The 19354-nt window shown below is 35.3% G+C and overlaps 1 protein-coding gene across 2 annotated transcripts; it reads right to left on the reverse strand.

The window, feature by feature from the left end:
• Positions 1-58: 58 nt before the first annotated feature.
• Akt (AKT serine/threonine protein kinase) lies at positions 59-18734 on the reverse strand. 2 transcript variants are annotated; one of them, XM_019046263.2, is made up of 10 exons: positions 18484-18734; positions 16594-16720; positions 15214-15460; positions 13923-14088; positions 13279-13476; positions 11766-11957; positions 10474-10602; positions 9014-9151; positions 6333-6497; positions 59-4878 (listed from the first exon to the last, which is right to left on the reverse strand). In XM_019046263.2, the coding sequence occupies exons 2-10, from the start codon at positions 16667-16669 to the stop codon at positions 4633-4635; spliced, it is 1557 nt and encodes a 518-aa protein (XP_018901808.1). In that variant the 5' UTR covers positions 16670-16720; positions 18484-18734; the 3' UTR covers positions 59-4632. The 2 variants fall into 2 exon arrangements, with proteins under 2 accessions (XP_018901808.1, XP_018901810.1); XM_019046265.2 differs by having other exon boundaries at positions 18488-18724.
• Between the last annotated feature and the right edge of the window lie 620 nt (positions 18735-19354).

Consider the following 19354-nt stretch of genomic DNA (forward strand, 5'->3'; position numbering starts at 1 on the left):
AAATGTTTGTATCAGCAGTGATGGGGTTTCTCAAAGATGATAAAATAAAGGAACAAAATTTTTGAGTTAAAAATATTTTTCAGTGTTTCACAGATTCCTATACAGTTTAAAAATGACTACCAAAAAACAGGTAGGAAAATCTAGCATTAAAGAGCCATCCATTGAGTAACTCATTTTTGTTGCAAGAATTTTTATAGAAATCCAAAACGTGAGCTGTACCTGCTTGTGATTAAGGTAAGATATAGTGGATTAAAATATTTTACGTTTCAAAATCACAAAAGTCAGCCTCTGAGGCAGAAGTACTTTAAGCAAATTCAAGCCAATCATCTGAGCTTAAAAATTAGTGCAGCAAAAATGAGTGATACTTCCAGGATAATATTCATTACATGAAGGGAAAAAATAGAAAGAAAAAAAAAAAACAAAACTAAGTAGTTGTAATCGCATATTTTTACAACTTCCGATCTGACTATTTTTCAGTACAAAATAATGGACTAGGCTTTGTATGTTCGTACGAATTCCCTATAACTATTGGTGGAATACCTTGGTCGAATTCAACAGAGTTAGAGATAACCTCAGCTTTCGTTTTAACTAAACCAATTTTAATGGAACACAAGAGCGTTTTTGAGGAAATTTCTTTCACGGTTGGTGCTGAAGTTTGAGTGAAGTTTTTATGCGTAGACAAAGGCTTGTCCTTTTCAAATGGTCCTGTTATTTTTTTAAACACTATTTCTTTTACGGTGAGGAAAAAATTTCCCCCTGCACAACAGAATCAGTTTTGAAAACAACAAGTTATGATTCTTAATATTTTCCCCAAAAAAACAACTTGATAGGGAAGTTATCACTTCTTGAAAAACTCTGATTTCTAAAAGTATCTTTAGTAACCAAACACTGCATTTGGTTTTTCTCGAAATTTGTCTTCACTGATAAGAGCTATAAGCCCTTAAAATTTGTTGCCACTGAGACGAGACATCCCAATTTCGTCTCAACATTTCAGCCTACGGTCAGTTGATTATTCTCTGCCTAGCTCTCTGCTATTTACTTAGTCTCTTGCTATTTACTTAGGAAATGCATGTGTTTTTTTGCACAGTAAAATGCTTTTCTCAGAAATATTGTTCCATTGAAGGGAGGTAAGTAAAATTTGTAGCAAGCTTGAGAAAAACAGGAGAATATAAAAAGGAAAGTTTGGTGAGAACCGGAAGTAGTTCTAGAAGTTAATGACAGCTGATTTGAAACAGGTCGTTGCAGAGCTTGCATTAATCTGGAAACGAAATAAGGGTTTTTTGCAATTAAAATCATTCTTTTGAGCCAGCCATCAAAAGCTCTGCCGAAAACTCACTGCTCCCTCAGTCAATGTGACTGGAGGAGATGGACCTATGACAATGTATTTTTTTTCACACCAGTAGGTCAAAGTTAATAAAAATAATACAGAAAATTATAGGGGTAGGAATAACTTATTTTTATTATTGATTCATAGTGATCTTAAACTTTAGGGGGAAAAGGAACATTACTTTTCCAATGACCCTCATTAAAGATAATCTCCAAGAGGGAAGAAGTAAGAAAATTATATATAAAGAAATTATTCTTTACCCAAGAGTCAGTCTTTTGGCAATACATATGTTAGTTTATTGTTTTCAAGAAAACTGTAGAAAAACAAATCCCTGAGCACAAATATTATCTTGCCATTATCCGGAAACCCTTGAATATAAACAATTTTTAGGCCCTAATGAACTTGAAATGCGGACAATACATTTTCTTTCAAGGAACATTTCTTTAGCATAAAATTCGATAAGTGCCTGTGCAAAAACATGACTTTGCGACAAACGTTTTATGTAAAATATTTGTCTTCATAAGGATATAATGTGTGTATTTCATAATACAAGTACTATTGATTCAAAGCCTGCAGAAATTACACAAACTCTAAAACCTAAATAACATTCCTCTGTATTATATGAATCATCACAGGAACATATCGTAAAACGCATTCTTGAGAGCAAAGAAAAAAAAATGATTACGGAAAGATGTTAGGCCTAATTGCAATGGAATGAGATTTATGAAATGGATTTCCTTGTTCATATTTTGTGCTCTATTGCTTTGAGGATGTCTACTCGAATTTTAAATTTATTTTTGGGTTGTTGTCACCTTTAATTTCACTAAAATTTTCACTAATTCACAGGGTTATTATTTTAAAATAAAAACACATGTGATTCAATGGATGAAGACAAAACAATTAACTTCATTCCCTAACTAATTCAAGTAATGTTGAACTAATAAAGGGGGAGAAAATTTAAACTGAATTAGGTTGTGTCTTTAAATACTGGTGGCTCATTGATGATTCACAGATTATGTGATTATGACAGAGATTTCAGCGAGATTTTTCAATAATTTGCTGTATTCTTGAACAGTACCTAGTAGTTGTGGTTACTTTGAGAGATAAAAGAGAGAAGGTACGAAAGCACAGTTGCAACAATTTCAGAAAGCTACAAATTTTCACAATCAATGTTGTTACAAAAAAACCAAAAACTTGGCATACCTCTGACGGCAATTAGATTGAAAAATCAATTTTCCCTTCCAATAAATGATGGCTTCAGTTCTACCCCAAAACCTATTAAAAATACACTTGGTTACAACATACGTACCGAATATTTACACTTATATGTATATGTGTGAGGGTGTGTGTGTGTATGTGGACTTGAATAACGAGAGTACACTCTCTCACGTAACTTTGCAAAAACACTCACTTTTCCATAAGACACTGGCTCGCTTTTGCAACAAATTGATATCAAGCAAATTTATATTGATATTGAGCTTTGTCAAAGTGGGCAAACTCCAGGCGAATCCAAAAGTAGTAAAGGATAGCCTCACTAAGAACTTTTCTGAACTAGTTCAATCTGAGATAAAACTAGTTTGTTGCACTGAATGTACAGTTTATTAAACTTACTTTCACCAGGATATAGGAAAAGTTTGCTTGTGTGGACAAAACGTTAGTAAGCATTCAATGTTCCTCATTCTAACAACACACTTTTACATACCTTATCACATACATATTTACTTAAGCATATGTAGCCCCAGAATTGAACCACTGACTAATTTAACTGATATATCACATAGATTTACAGGTGCATCCTCAATGTAATGGCTACACTCAAGGATTGATGATGCAGTCAAGGCACTGCAAAAGAATTCCTAGAAAAGATACAAATTTTTATCTGTCAATGCTTCATTTTTACAGCAACAAATAATTAGACAGGAGATGACTTACTGATTCATTGATGTTAAAGAAACATGATGAACATTTCAAGAGTATTTGGCACTGTTGCCTATGTCTAAGCTGTAACAACCACAAATTAAAGACAAACTGGAGGAAAATCTAAACAAGGAATAACTCAGTCTAATCGCCTGACGCTGTAGCTGCGACCTAAATTGGAACCAGAGGAAAAACTTATTTTATTCTTAAATTAAACGGAGGGTTTAGCACAAAAAATGATCCCAGGACTAGTAAAAGGTCTCAAAAAAGATGAACAAGCGAAAATATAGACACTCGAAAATATACCTTGGCCTCAGTGTTTTTACTTTGCAAGGTGCTTGAACATCATATTACATCTGAAGATAAAAATACCATTTTTTACTTCCAATTGCAGTCACATGGTGGAACGGTTCTTATGCTCCCAAGGTTATGGCTGAAGGCTCCTCAACTGGAGCGAAAGCCAAGTAACTACTAAGAGAAGAAGATCCAGAGGTTGGGAAGACCTAATGTTTTATCAATAACCTAGCTAACTTTCTTAATTTTCGCTAAGAAGTTTGAGATTCGGAAGAAGATTTAAACTTATTCAAATTTTTTCTCAAAAATTCTGGAAACGGTCACAAGTTTGATGCCAATAAATATAGGATCGTAATTCATAATGACTGCATTCCCTAGGAAATCTGCAGTAAGCGTATCCAATTCAGGATGATGAAAAAAATCTGCGACATCCTGAGATGTAAAGCTAGTGTAACTGAAGTTCAAACAGATGATTATCAACTAGTTGAGACAATTTTCGTATTCAATAACTTTGCTTCAGTTACCGCTGGATGTTCAAAAATTCTACAGGGAAGAATTGAAAAAGAAGGTTTATTATCAATGGGTTCATTTTTTGTTTAGGTTGCTAGCATTGAGAAGTAACTTGAGCGAGGACAATATTCATGATGAAACTGCAAGATTGCATACCTTGCTTTGCAGCGTTGCAAACTTACTGTCATACTTCATTTTCTGCATGGAATACTACTGAAAGTTATTCCTTGAAAGCTTACATGATTTGTCCTCTCTATATGCGGAACATTCTGTGAAAATTCCAAGTCATGATCTTGGTTCAGTCTCCTTCAGAAAATAAAATGGGAGCGGAAAATTTGTAACACCCCATCCGAGATACCAGCGCATTTTTGCAATTTCATGTTAATTGCAGGAACTTTACAATTTCCTGCCTTGGAGATTAAATTACTCCCTCCAAGAAGAAAAATTCAATACCTAAACTTGAAAGTTGTTTTTGGATGAATAAAGTTTGAGTTGATGTTTTCCTCTGGTCCCATTGGTCACAACTAGGGTAAGAATGTTTTATAAAAACATAAGCCTTCCTTTAAAGTACATTTAAATCCCAGTTACAAATTATGAACCAGCGATGTGTTTATATTGATTGGCGTCTGAGGACCTAGGATCGAACCACTGACTTCTTGAAAACTAAATTGAGGGAAGTAAGGTTGCAATGTTTCTGACTCCTCTTCTATACTCCTAAGGATGCCAGTGTTGTCTGGAGGCGTCAGCTCTACTGATTCTCCAGTGAACTCCGAGTCGAAATAACGTGTGTCTGTGTCTGATAAGACTTGAGGTAAGAATGGAGGAGGAATCTGAAAATGAAAAGAGAGAAATGGATTGTACGATTACAATATGTAAAAAAAGAAAGCAGAAAGAATAACTTCATTTCGTTTTTTTCCCCTTGGTAGTGGAACCAACACAGAAAGAGAGCAGACTGATATGATTTTGAGGACATTTACTTTACCACAATCTTTTAAGTAACTGAGATAAAGGCTGTTTTTTGGTACATCCTCCCTCCCCGCGAAGGAAAAACTATAAATGAGAGGGAAATTTAATTGATGGCTGCATTCTAGAACTCAACACTTGACGTATTGACTTAATATGAACCCATCGAAGCACTCTTGGGTTCTGATATTTAATAGACAACTGAAAATTTATCAGAGCATTAGTGACACCTTAATGGACAGCAAAAAATCACTCACAATAGATCAGACGAATTCATTAAATCTGTCATGCAATGAGGGTTGAGGGCTTTGATGGATGAGTGATACGGGACATACTAACCCTCAAGAGATTCATTTTACATTCATTCTTAATTTGTTTTCAATGCAAAATCTATTTTGTGTCACACATTAAAATTAAGAGCTATAGAGCTGAGATGGTTTGGGATCATTAAAATTTTTCATGAGGCATACAAGACACTCCAATTTTTCCCCTTCCTCCACCCAGATCTCAGGGGAAAAAAGAACATCAATAGAATTGCTGGAATAGAAAAATTTAAACCGCAAGTCCACAAGAAAACAATTTCATAAGATTAGTTTAGGCAAAAATGATATTCAGCATCATGTTGAATAAAATAATAACAAAAGTATAGATCAAGCTTTCTTAGACTTCGTAATCGTTTCCATTCTTTGTTATGACAATTCATTAAATTCCATTTTAAGGATGCAGATAAAATTTCCACTCATAATTCACCTGGGATCCTGGAACTGGCTTACCTAACAAACTTTCATTTACAAGGAGTTTCGTGAAAAGGTAAAAAAAACGTTTTAACTAAAATTGGACCCATATTTTAGTACGCTTCAAATGTGTGAGAGAATAGTACATAAGTTCTGTCTGTTCTTTTTATTAAAAAAAGAGTGACTTTCCTAACGTGACCTGCAATTCCTCATTTTCTGCGTGCCTCCGTCATCATACTGTTGTTATGCTTCATCATTGGAAAAAAATTAATTATAATAAAAAGTGATTTTTAAGACACATCGAGTATGGAAATCTTTCGTTGAATCTGGGTTTAAAATGAAGCTCTCATTTTTGCTACTGATTCTGAGCTGAAAACTAAATCAATTCACTAAAGTTAAGAGTACCAGATAATTTTCATCCCTCCAAACTATTTTAATCAGAAAACAAATTTAAAACAGGAAAAAGCTGTACAGTAAGTATCTTGTTGCGGTTAAGAAGTAGCAACGTTGTTGGAATTTTCTACCTCTAAGGACATGCAAATTTTGTACTGAAGCTTTTTTCTTGTTTAAACTAAAATAGTATTTACCTTTTTCTTGACTAAGTCTTCCCAGTTGATAGATGCAAAGAATGGATGATGTTTGATCTCTTCTGCATCTTCTGGACCTCCTCCCAATCGCTTGTTTGGATCTTTGATGAGGAGACCACTGAGTAAGTCTTTGGCTTCATTTGAAATTGTTTTGGGGAATTTAACCTGTAAAAGTTCGAAAGAATAATTTAAGCATTAATAACTGCAGAATTTTCAATTTTCTAAGGCCAATAAAATCAAGTTTATACATCGCGTTTGTCTTTTTGTCATGGGAACGGAGTTCCCCATGATATTAGAATCGTTCCGTTGCTTTCGCTATGGGATTCCCTATACCTCTGCGACCTTGAGCGTTTCGCCCAGTCTCCGATTTTTGGTTGATTTCCCGATGTATCAAAAGCCGTTGTATTTTATAGCCAATCATGTCTCTACGTCAAGTTGTGTTGATTGCTAAAATTCGCTTTCAGCGAGTTTTTTTCCACCTTGAGATGTCGTGTCTGACTGGTGAATCTGCGCAGAACCACGAAGTTCCGTTTTTAGGCAAATTCTTTTTTTTGGGAGGTTCTGATTGGTTATTTTTCGCCATCAGTTTTCTGTTCGTTGGTGCAAAAGATCGCCTACCTCGGTGCTCTTGAGAAGCCGCCATTATCCCACCTCAAATTCGAAAAATAGAAGTAAAGAAATAATAACCATCGTACAAGGTGGAAAATTGTTCTGGAGGACTCGTTACGGATATATGAGCCAAAATCAGAACTCGATTGATTGATTTAATCCATGAATACAGAAATATTGCCTCAGCTTACTGCCGCGATAGCAAATGCATGATGAGATGAACCTTGAGACACATGATAGCATAGGTAAACAATGTCTCACAGAGAGAGGCGCTTAGCTCATTTTTTTCATATCTCAGGAGCTACGAAGCGTCGAAAACAACTCTTGTGATAAGCCCCGCCCACCGTCAGAGTCTTTTGTAGGCTATTTTTACGCATTCGACCGCGGAGCCGTGATAGCCTGGTTGACTAAGTCGCCACATTTTTATGAAAAGGAGCGGGCACTAGGCAATCGGGAGTTCGATACCCGACAATGGGTGTTACTTTTTAATGGTTGTATTGAATGTTTTAGACTAATCATCAAAAAATACTTAATACTAGATGATAAATGTGCGAAAATTTTCTCGTGAGTTAATATGTTAAACATAAATACTGGAATATACCTCCTTCATATAATCAGCCACATGTTCCCCCAAATTAATGACGTTATTTTCTTTTTTCAATAAAGTTAATTTGCATTCAACGTTCGTAAGCTAAGCGAAAAGTACCTATTGATACAAATAGAAAGACATGAAAATAGTATGTCTAACATTTCAGTTGTTTTTTTTTTTATTTATTTTTTGTTTTTTTTGTTTTTTCAATAAAACAAATTGACTGGGACTAGAATCATTGTATCTCTGAAGACAAAAGCTAAGTTTTTTGATACAGAAATACTAATATATTCATCCTTTATATAATCAGGGAGATGTTGACCCAAATATTGATGTATATTTTCTCTGTTCGCCCAAATTAATGATGGTATTTTCTTTTTTCAATAAAATTAATTTACATTCCACGTTCTTGAAGCAATATTTTCTCCAAAATTCAGCAAAAAATAACAATTTATACCTACTCAAAAAAAAATAAATAAATAAAGCAATGACATGAAAGTAGTATAGGTAGTACACATCTAACATTTCAGTTACATCTATTTGAATGAAAAAAATGGCAACTTAGGAAGCACATAGGTCACTTATGATGCGTATTCGGGCATATGCGTAGAGTAAAAATATCATACTTTACGCCGAAAAAACGAAACTGAAAGTTAAATGCGTTAACTTCCGAAAACCATACATAATCCAACGGAAATAAATAATTGGTAAATAACAGCTTTCTTGTATGCAAAGAAAAAAAATTAAAAATGTTAAAAAAGAGATGTCGACACAAAATTACATAGCCCCTTCAATTCTGAAGATACTACAAACGAACTGTACCTTAACATTTTCATATCCCAGAAGCAAAAGTTCCCATGACGAATATTGCTATCGCTAGCGATTGCAAAAACCAACTTGTTAGAATTTAGTGTGGTTTCTACTAAAGAAATCATCAGACAGGGTAAAAATAAAAGCTGTATGAGGTATGTTTCCTCGCGACACAGTTCAGGCTTGTTGGTGGAAGCATCAGCCTTAAAGTGAGGCTGCTTAAATGTAAGAGTTTCTTGGGGTAAGTTTGTGTGAAAATTGTCCAGATGATTTTGATAAATGCTTGGTTTGCACTTTTACCAGTGGGTCTTCAAAATTCACTGAATATTCCCAGAGATATGATTTTGACACATAATACAGTACGACGTCAATTTATCGGATTACACAGAACTGACAAATTGATCTGTTGAATCGCTGAGTCTGTTAATTCGAATTAGCTTGAAGCCCTTGAAGGAACCGGCAGATCAATCTATTAAATCATGATCAAATCAATTGAAGTCTTACTGTATGAAAATCAGTACAAATCGGCTCTTCCTCTCCTCATATCAAGAGAAAATTGAGAATTTCAAACTAGAAAGTCGCAAATGAAGATGATGGTCAATTCTTTTTGTTAATTTTTCATCTAATATTTTGGGAAAACAAGAGAAATAACTACTGATGAGACAATACTTACTTCTTCCATAAGAATCAATGTGAAAAGAACATCATGGTCCTTATTGTAAAATGGAAGACGGCCACACATCATTTCATACATAACAACACCGATGCCCCACCAATCAACTGCTCGCCCGTAATCATTGTCCTCCAGCACCTGTTTCCAAAAATAGAATAATTGTAATTCATAATATCTCTTACAATTTAGGTACCGGTTCATTGGAATCACTTCTAAGATTGTAAATGACACCAAATTAAACAGGTATCAACAATGAAACCACCAAATGACGTATCTCGATTTGCTACCTTGTAGACTTCCTGTCATACTTAATTATTTTAAAGGAAAACTACTCAATGTCAATTCTTGAAAACTTCCGCACTTAATATTTCTTCTCTGAGCAAAGGAAGCTATGTAAAAACTTCAAGGAATGATTTTCATTTGTTGTTCTGCAAAAAAACAAAATGAGAATAGAAAATTTCAAACATAGGAAATGAGATACGGGGGTGCGGTAGTTTCACCGTCAATATGGTACATCAATTGTTTATGAGGAGCGACATTTGGAATATGGGATGGAAGCCTGAGGTAAAGAAAAATTGCGATTGTCCATGAAAAAAGGGCACTCCGCATATGGAGGCAAATTTTTTTTTTTTTTTTTTTTTTTGGAGGGAAAAGGATTGTTGTAGAGTCAGGTCGAGAAATCAGAATTTGAGTTTTGGTAAGAAAACTCTTTGGAACCCCGAAGAATATATAGTGAGTAGTTGGGTTGTTTTTATGCCAACAGAGAGTATAAAGTTGCATGATAATTTGACATAATCAAGCTCCTGACATGGCAGATTCTTAACATTGCATACCTTGTTCTCAAAACTATGTATTTCATAAAGCAAAATTCAAATAACTGTAACTATGGTTTACTTTGACATTTTTGAGTGTCCATGGTACAAAATCCTCTTCTTTTAGAAAGGATACAAATAAAGGATAATATCATACCATCAACTAAAAGGCTTTTTCGATTTAACGAATTTTTTCATACATAACGATCTCCATTAGCCTGACCAAAATCCCAACGGTAGTAATATATTTTCTTTTTGAAGTAATGTCATTGCAGCAAGTCTGGATTAGATTTAATGACGATTTTGTCAGCCGGTGACAGAAACAAAAGGCTGCTTTCCGTGGAAAACTCAAGAAATTTTCCACATCAAATCTTGTTTCAATAACATTAGGAGTCAAACTCAGTGCTGTTACATGTGGTAAACAAAATCCTCCATGACGTGCATGAGGCAAATGGGGAGGTGTGCACTTAAAACCGTGACACACCGCTACCACTGCCAAACAGGTCATCAGCCAAGAATGTAACAAGGATTCCTACGGGAAGAAAAACTACCATGCTACTGGAGTCTCACAACAGCACAGTTGTTTTGTGGCAACAATAAAATTAGTCCCAAAACAGCTTTGCTTTAAGGTGAAGTGCCAAGTTTTACCTCTGGAGCAAGATACTCAGGTGTCCCACAAAATGTTTTGGTGGTTCTTCCGTATGTTATGTCTTCCTTACAGAGTCCGAAGTCCGCAATCTTGATATGACCTTCCTTATCAAGCAGTAAATTTTCAAGCTGTGGGAAAAAGACGAGACTTTAAGAGATCAAAGTCTTCTGGAATTATTTTACACATTAAGTCCAAGTCATGATGGTCTCCTAATGGAGCTTTGACTGATCCGGACACATTCATAAGTACAATACTTTCATAAAAAGGCACATGCAAAGTGGGCCCAAACTTGCTCATAGCGGATGCCTTTGACAATTAAAAGATTCAATTACTATATATTGCCCTGTCTTTTAAAAGTTTTGAGTGCCTCAAACATTTTAGGGAGACTAAAAACTTTGAAAAAAGGAAGGGCATCACCTAAAGATTGAATGAGCCAAGTCTCAAAAGTAACGGTCATGAGAAAATTTGGATCTATTTTACACCTACCCCTTTCAGAGTAACAAAACAAATTGTACTATTTGATCAACTACAGCAATTTTAACACCACAGAAGGTGCATGTTCATGAATACATACATTCTCAGGGCAATAACTTTCATAAAATATAAATTCTATCATAATTGTTTAAAAGTAATAAATAACAGCGATTCAACGGTGAAAGTCAGGATTGCACAAGAGCTTTTTAAAGTTAAATTAATTAAAATACTCACTTGCACTTTACTTTATGTTCCAACAGACGAGTTTTAATCGCCTCAAGCGACCATTCTCAGCGACTCAATCACTCAGTGTGGCTGAGGATGGTCACACGAGGCAACCGAAACGTGTCCAACCAAACTTAAAGTAACTAGCGACTAAGAAATTTAATTTATTTAACTTCAACAGCGACTATCCACAGTTGGAGAGGAAAAATATGCAATTGGGCAAAACATCACAAAATATACTGCTGAAAATTGTGCGCTCTCATTTGGTTAAAGTTACACTTCAAATTGTTGAGACAAAAATTGAAAAAATACTTTAAATGTACTGTTACTCTATCACTATCCCACACTACTCAACTTAAATGCTTCAAAAAGAGCAAGAGGATGTAAATTTTTCAAAGAAGGCTACATTGGGCAATTCTGTGCTAAATTTTGGACATCAGCACTAATCAGGCACAGAAAAATGATGAAAATACAAAAACATATTCACTTCCAAAGGAAAAGCCGAGAACGAGAACAATCAGGGTAAAGGGTCAATGCCTAGACCTTGCACTGACCAAAGACATAAAATTACAATGAACAAGAATTACTATACCTTCAAGTCTCTGTAAATGATGCCTTCTCCATGTAGATAAGCCAAGGCAGAGATGATTTCAGCACTGTAGAATCGAGTCCTTTCTTCGCTGAACACTCTTTCTCTGGATAAGTGAAAAAATAGCTCCCCTCCATTTACATATTCCATGACAAAACAAAGTCTGTCCACAGTTTGGAATGAGTATTTTAATGACTGCAAAAGAAAGAAAACATGTATTAACTAAATTTATTAAATGGTTCATTCTGTGTCTAATATATCGTCCTGTTACTCATAGAATTGACATTTGATAGTTCAATCATTGAGAATGGTAAAACAAAGTATCTGTCTTCTGCCTGAACGCCACGTCTCTGCACTTGATACTTGCCAGGATATCGTCATTTGAATACAGCGATAGATGTCATCTCTTGAGGTGATTTATACAAGTGTTTCTTTCCCCAGGATTTTATCAACTGTATCCATCTAAGACAGGAAAAACCATGTTATACACTACAGCAGGTGATAGTAGTAATGGACCACTAGATAAGGTACGAATTTCAGCATTCTGATACATGTTTCTTAACCAAAATTTTACGTAAAACACGATGTACACAACGAAAATTACCAAAATTAACTCCTTACGAAGATATTTAATGATTCTTAATGCGTGAATTCAAATCACCCGCTCATGAAAACTCAATGCTCTACGTGATTCACATCACGCGCTAAACTTTATCATGACAGTCTCTGCGATATAAAAATCTGGCAACCTCAATCTTGATGCTTTGGCTCAGTTATAGCATATTGCTAATAGTTTGAACAACGCATGATGGGAAATGAACATTGCTCGATTGAGAAGCTTGCTGAAACCGTTGTAGTGGGCGATTTGACTCACGTAGAGTTTTGAGTTTCTTGTGAGCGGGCAGTTCAAATTCCTCGTAACCAATGTGAAATAAAAACTTTAATATCTTCGTTAGGAGTTGGTTTCCGTAATTTTCGTTGTGTGAATCGTTTTCTACGTGAAATTCTGGTTAAGAAACATGTATCAGATTGCTTAAATTCGTACCTTGTCTAGTGGTCCATTGCCAAGTTATTCAAGAGGCGATATCTTAATTAATGCTGGATACATACTCAATGCTTGATCCATTCCGTCATGATCGATGGTGTTTAAATAGATTTTCTTTTTTCTATTGCAATTTTTAATGCAATTCGAAAGTGAAAAGAGAATTGAAATTCCCGGAAAAAGAAATTGAATCAACGAATTTAAAAGTTCATGGAATGTCAAGTATCTACAACTTTGTTCATGAATCAAGAGCCTTCAAGAACTTGAAAGATTAAAAAAAAAAAAAAAAAAAAAAAAAAAAAAAAAAAAAAAAAAACAGGAACTAAAAGGAAAGAAGAAAAAAAATGAAAGCTATTACTAAAGACACTCACCAAAGTTACACAGACCCTGAGGGTATAAGTAATAAATACAGAAAACACCAAAAAATATGCATTCATAAAACCTAAGAAATTGAAGATTTATGAATGAACTTACGATCAGAAATGGGTGCCGAGTTGTTCGGAGCACTCTGTTTTCTGTTAGTGTATGGGCAACTTCATCTTTTTGAATGATGACTTCTTTTTTCAAGATTTTGATGGCGTACAAATGTTCTGTAGCTTTTTCTCTGCAAAGAATAACTTTTCCAAATGTGCCTTTCCCGAGAACTTTCAAAAACTCAAAATGCTCCAAGGTCTGAAAAATAAAACGTATAAATTTGTAGAGGCTCCAATTAAGTGATCAAGAGACTGAAAAATGGGTCTGTCTATGAAAGAGATGCAGCTAATCAAGTAGACTATTTCAAGTAAGACTGCACATTTTTTGTCATTACAAGGTCATCACATAAAAATTTTGGAGGAAAAAAGAGGATTTTTCAACTAGAAAGGCCAATTTAAAAATGAGAATGCTAAGAAATTTCTGCATACCTGTAGTTTTGTTTTCCACTTTTACTTCCAGGTTGTGAAATAGGCTTCAAACTGATACAAAAGTCTTAGCTGTCAGGTTTCAAGCCTAATATGATGCTTTAAATTAGGTGAAAAAATCATAACAGATAAAAAAAGAAACGTATCTATTCCCTGTGATGAGAATGATTTTGGACTGATATTCTGGTTACAGGAGTAATAAAGTGTAGCTCAACTTACAATTTTCTGCTTTCCGGTGGTTTTGTTGCTAGATGTCCCTTGAACTGAGAATTTGGCTCTCATTTCATCCGAGAGATCATAATCCTCAGGTTTCATTTCAATGTCTTCAGTTTCTGACTGAGCCAACTTTTCTGAGACTGCCTTAATTGCTTCTACCCATTCTTCCCTGGAAGCCAGAGGACAGATTCCAATAGAAAGAGGACATGAAAATTGAAACACAATGTAGTGTCCTCCTGATAGACCCTCTAATAACTGGATATCATAGGAATGAAAGTGCACCTTTTCATTATTTGTTTCCAAAATTTGTCTTCCTTTATCAAAAAGGGAACACTTACACTTTACTGAAGTGTTCACACGGGTTGGAGAAGGGCAGAGAAAGTTTCATACAAAAACTACAGGGCAAAACAAACAAAAGATGAGAGAGGGGATGTAAAGAAAAAAAAAGAAAAAAACAAATGGAAAACTGCTTCATGTAGTTACAGATGGCTACAAAATGATTCTTGCAAAACAATTACTTGCTCAGAACTCAAGTACTTGACTGGAATCTCAAAACTACAATTTTTTCTTATCATACTTTATGCAAAAGGAAAAGTGGTACACTCCAAACAACAGTAGATAGCTCTGTAGACTTGGAGTAAGCTTTTAAAAGGTAATAGGTAATAAATGACTTTAATAAAGGGCAGACGCTGACTGAAATATAAGGAATTCTGTAAAAAAGGATGGGACTTGCAGCTGAAAACCAAATACATATCACATTTTAGGTGAGTTAAAAAGTTAAAGGGTAAGGGGTAGTTATTTACTAACTATGGTGCTTATCAGTTAAATACACACTCTTCATAAGCTCTGATGATAAAACTTTCATCAAGCAAATACATCTTGTACAGTTAAGGGGTTAGAGTACAATCAAGGATGATCACTTGGGCAGTCCTGGGATGCTTACAAGTTGTAAATGCAGGTAGGGGCATGTTGCCCCTTAACATCACACCAAAAATTTCTCTGCCGAAAGAATTTTTCAGGCATTTCAAGTTTCAAAAAATAAGAAACATTCTTGCGAGCTTACTATGAAGTTGTTCCAAAAATAAAATACCACAGGTGTGAGCTCTAACACATACGACCTTATACTCAAACAGTAAATTTTCAATATTCTAGCCGATTTGAAATTTTGACTTTATCAATTATCTGTAAATTTCGAAGAGGCTGAGGATAAAGATTGGAAAAAAGGATTACACGGAAAATGACGAAGAAAAATCTGGAGGACAAACAGGATGAGTGAATTAAGAACTATTCATACCTGGCTTGCTCTGATTCAACATGGAAAGTTCGCTCAATGACTGAGGTCCACTGAAGGCCTCTGATGATGAAAGTGTAAGGCTTTGGCCGATCAATCGTCATGATTTGGCACCCCTTGACTGTAAAGTTATTCAGGGGCTCCACGGGGGGACTGAGGACAGAGCCGTCGGGAGGACTTTTGTAACCCATAAGAGATCCATCAGACAGCAAGACAAAATAGCGAGATCGCCAATTCCTTATATGCTCGCCTGGAGAACAGAGAAAGTGTTTTAAATTGGACAATTAACTTCATTGAGTTTTTAGATTGGGAAAATGATGATTTTATTTATGATTTTAACAAGTATGTTACTCAGAACAAGATCTGTTTTTAAGATGAAAAAAGAATTTAATTACTATGTTTGAATGAAAAATGATGACAGTCAGTAGAACAAACAAAAGATTGTTTTCATTATTTGGTACTTGCAGGGTTTCTACTTTATTTCAACTTTCAAATTCCCTGGATTTTCCCTGAGTGATGGCATCATGAAGTAATTCTCTACACCAACTCATTTGACACAGAGGTGAAAAAAAATCACTAACTCCGGGCTCCCTGCGAATTCCCTCAAAATTCTGTTCCCTGGGACCGAATTTTGTCGGCTTTTTCACACGGAGTGCAACATCCATCGATGAGTTCACACCACACCACCGGCCAATCAGAAGCGCTAAGCCGGACTGAAGTGCAGTCGAGACCCGTTCTAAGTATATTTAAGTATGGTGGAAGGACCGACAAAATTTGGCCCCTGGATTTTCCCTGTTTTCTCGTTCGTAGAACCCTGTACTTGAAATTTTTTAAGTTGAAGAAAATAAAAAACAACCAAGTAGTCTTTTAATATTTCCCAAGAAAACAGCGTAAAAAATGACTTTTCCTATTTCTGACTTATAGGTATCCAATGAGAATATTTTCAATCCCCATAAACTTGCATTAATGATCGTTTCAAAGGGATCCCTTATTTTCTTGTTATTGTTAAAATGAAATTGTTCATTCCAATTTTAAAGTGGAAAAATTGTACTTCAAACATTTTTCTTGGGCTCTCCTTATACTGTGTTATACCTTATAGTTAGAGTACGTCATAGCTGAATTTCAGATTCTTTGCAACACCTGAGGATTTATTTTTTGTGGTACCGAACATGGTAGATGAAAGCTTCGTACAGATTCACTTTAATTAAACATTTATTATGTTGAAATAGGACGAATGTTTTCATGACATGTGTGTATTTAGTTCATGATACACTCCTCTAAGCAGACGAATCAATATCTCAATTTGAAATTTATAGGATCAAGGTCTCTTCTACTACTTAAGGATAGTCACAAATATTCATTTTGAAAGATCTATAAACTTGCCTCTTTTGAAGAGCCAGCCTTCTTTGACGATGTGCCTGGAGGGAGGGGACATGCTTCCGAGTGGTCCGTCTGACATTGTAGCAACGTAAAATGCGACAATTTCAGAAAATCAACTGATTTTTACTCTCTGAAAAAAGTTGGGGAAAAAATCATATTAAATTACACGTCTTCAAGTTTCTATAATAAATAAAAGGCTAAGATGCTAACCTTCCTCTACTGCCTTTTTATCTCATACCACTTGAATTCACTGAGACAACCATGACTTGAAAGTCATGGCAGTAACTCCTTCATTTCTATTGTCGCTCCATGTGCTCGGTGGATGCGATCCAAGTTATGCTCCTTAATTTCAATCTTGTCTTGTTGCACAGAATCCCATTACATTAACAGGAAACAATGAAAGCACATAACATGATCACTGTAAGTCAGATTTTCAATATTTTAGTGCATTTTCTGAAGGATATGCACAATCTTATTTTCTTCTTTATGAGAGAGATAAAACATTCAGTCAAAAATTTTTTAGGTAATATCGATGGGGCAAGGAAAATCTGACAAAGGTTGGAACAAAGATTAGTCATCCCAGAAAAGAGCAAAGGTGACAGGAGATTTGCAACATCGCAAACTAAGATATGTGGTTTCATAGTTCGACCATTGGTATAAAATAATTGATCAAGTAGTTAGCAATTCAAAGATCATGATCAAGGAAAAAAATTTTCAAAACTGCTAAGTATCATTGGAAACGTTTCATCAGACAACCAACCAAGAGGGAGGCATCACGCTAAAGGTTGCAAAATTTACTGTATTTGGATTGAAAACTCTTGATTCCCAGACCGAACCATCACTGTTGATAACTTAACCTCAAAATTGTTGGGATAAATAAAGTAGAGAACCTTGTTACAAGCTGTGTGACGGGCGACTAAGCTGGTAAACAAGGGAAATTAAAATTTGATCAAGACAAAATTACTGGTCCTTATTTGAGGAGCCTGCACAGAGAACAATTTCAGTCTAAGTGCTCACATAAAGGCTAAGACGATGTTTAGCTGGATGGAGAGGCTAGTATTAAAACTTAGCGGTAAATTGTTCTTTGTATAGTTGTGAGTAGTACAACAAATAAGAAGAGATTAGAGAAGGATACTGAGGAATTGAACAAAAAACTAGAACTAACTGAGGGTTGCATAGTATTTGAGGCTCATGCCTAACGAGGCAGACAACAGTAGAGTGCAGAAGTTCATGGAAAAATTTACTTCCGGTTACTCCATCACTATTTCAAAGCATAACATGTGTGCTAGATTTAATTACTGAAAATACTCATTGCAAAGAACCAGACGCTAGGTTGATCAAACCGAGAAACTGATTTCACCGCTATTCAGAATATGAGCTGCTAGGAAATCTAACCATCTTGTTGGGCAAACTAAACTGAAAAAGAAGTTCAGGACATGAAAAAATAAAGTGCAGTTGGTTCTATGTACAACTAATAACTTCAGTTTGAGGTCCATAATCTGCATTACATTTACTGATTAATAATAGTGATGCGACACCATGCCAAGTTTGGGCTGTCTACGCCTAATCTGAAGAGTTTAGGGTGACGTGGAGTGAGAGGTTGTTGAAAAACTCTTGTTCAGGATGCAAGAAGAAAAGGCTAGAATAGCAATGATGTTGCTGTGGAAATTCTTAAGTTTCATGTCTTCTGGCCTTAAAATAAATGCAGACCTGGCGCTTTTCATAGGAGGCAGACTTTGACCCTGTGGCCAAAATCCAGATATGCCATGGAGACTACCAGCAATTTAACTACAGGTTGCAAAATAAAATATGAAAATGCATAGATGCAAAAGTTTGTTGATTTCGAAGCCAAACTAATCAATGTGAGAAAATAGAGAGGCATGCATCACATACCTACATCCATAATAGACGAATCAACTGTGAAGCTTTGAGTATGAACCCATTCATTAAAAACAGAGAAGACAAATAACTTTTCACTCTCAGGTAATTAAGAAAATACCACTTGAAAGAAAGATTAGAGTTTCTATAAAACCTCGGCACGCAAACAAGAGGGAAAAATTACGTTGTAATTCTAATAATGATTCCTGACAATAAATAGAGAGAGCCGTAATAAATACAGCACCATGATGAAACTAAACAAATATGGAGGCAATTTCGTACCGCCATGACGTCAGAATGTAAACAAACTCGTCATTTAGACAGGTTGACGTTTTAACATTGACGTATAATACAATCGTTTAATACAACAAATTGTATTATACGTCAATGCGTTTTAAACGGCTTCGGGTTCGGGCGCGTAGTTACAAAAGGTGGGCCAAAAAAGCGCAAAAAACATTACTCTATGACAAAAAGGCATATAAAAAAAGGCGGCTGACTTTGGAACGGGTGCACCATGAGAAGGATGTACCTAGAAAGATGCCATTCCTGATTCTGACCGACACTTCTGACCTATTGAAGGTGCTTTTATCGCTTAGGTATGCTAAATGTTTGCAAAATATACGAGATTACGTGACAATAATTTGATATCGAAGAGGGGATTATCATGAATATCAATTTTTAGTTTTAAGAAAACCTGTTACAGCCAAGCTCTTTAAAACGCTAATATGCTTTCTAAAGATTCTCTCTCAAGCTTGCGCCTTTTGGTGGAATTCGATGAAATTTAATTGGTGTTATCTGTATTGTGTTGCAAGTCCTGATGTGCACTCGCATAGTTTAATAAAACGTTGACACAATGCCTGAACTCCCTTTGGTATAGGTACTCAGT

Source organism: Bemisia tabaci, chromosome 4 (assembly GCF_918797505.1).
Source record: "Bemisia tabaci chromosome 4, PGI_BMITA_v3".
In the NCBI taxonomy this organism is placed as follows: domain Eukaryota; kingdom Metazoa; phylum Arthropoda; class Insecta; order Hemiptera; family Aleyrodidae; genus Bemisia; species Bemisia tabaci.

Bases quoted from the DNA above. Each gene is read 5' to 3' on its own strand.
- Akt (XM_019046263.2), bottom strand. From the start codon at position 16,669: ATGTCAGACGGACCACTCGGAAGCATGTCCCCTCCCTCCAGGCACATC. The intron at 15,461-16,593 runs GCAAGTTTATAG...TCTGTTCTCCAG, and splicing joins AGGCTGGCTCTTCAAAAGAG to GCGAGCATATAAGGAATTGG. The intron at 6,498-9,013 runs GTAAGTATTGTC...GAACTTTTACAG, and splicing joins CATTGATTCTTATGGAAGAA to GTTAAATTCCCCAAAACAAT.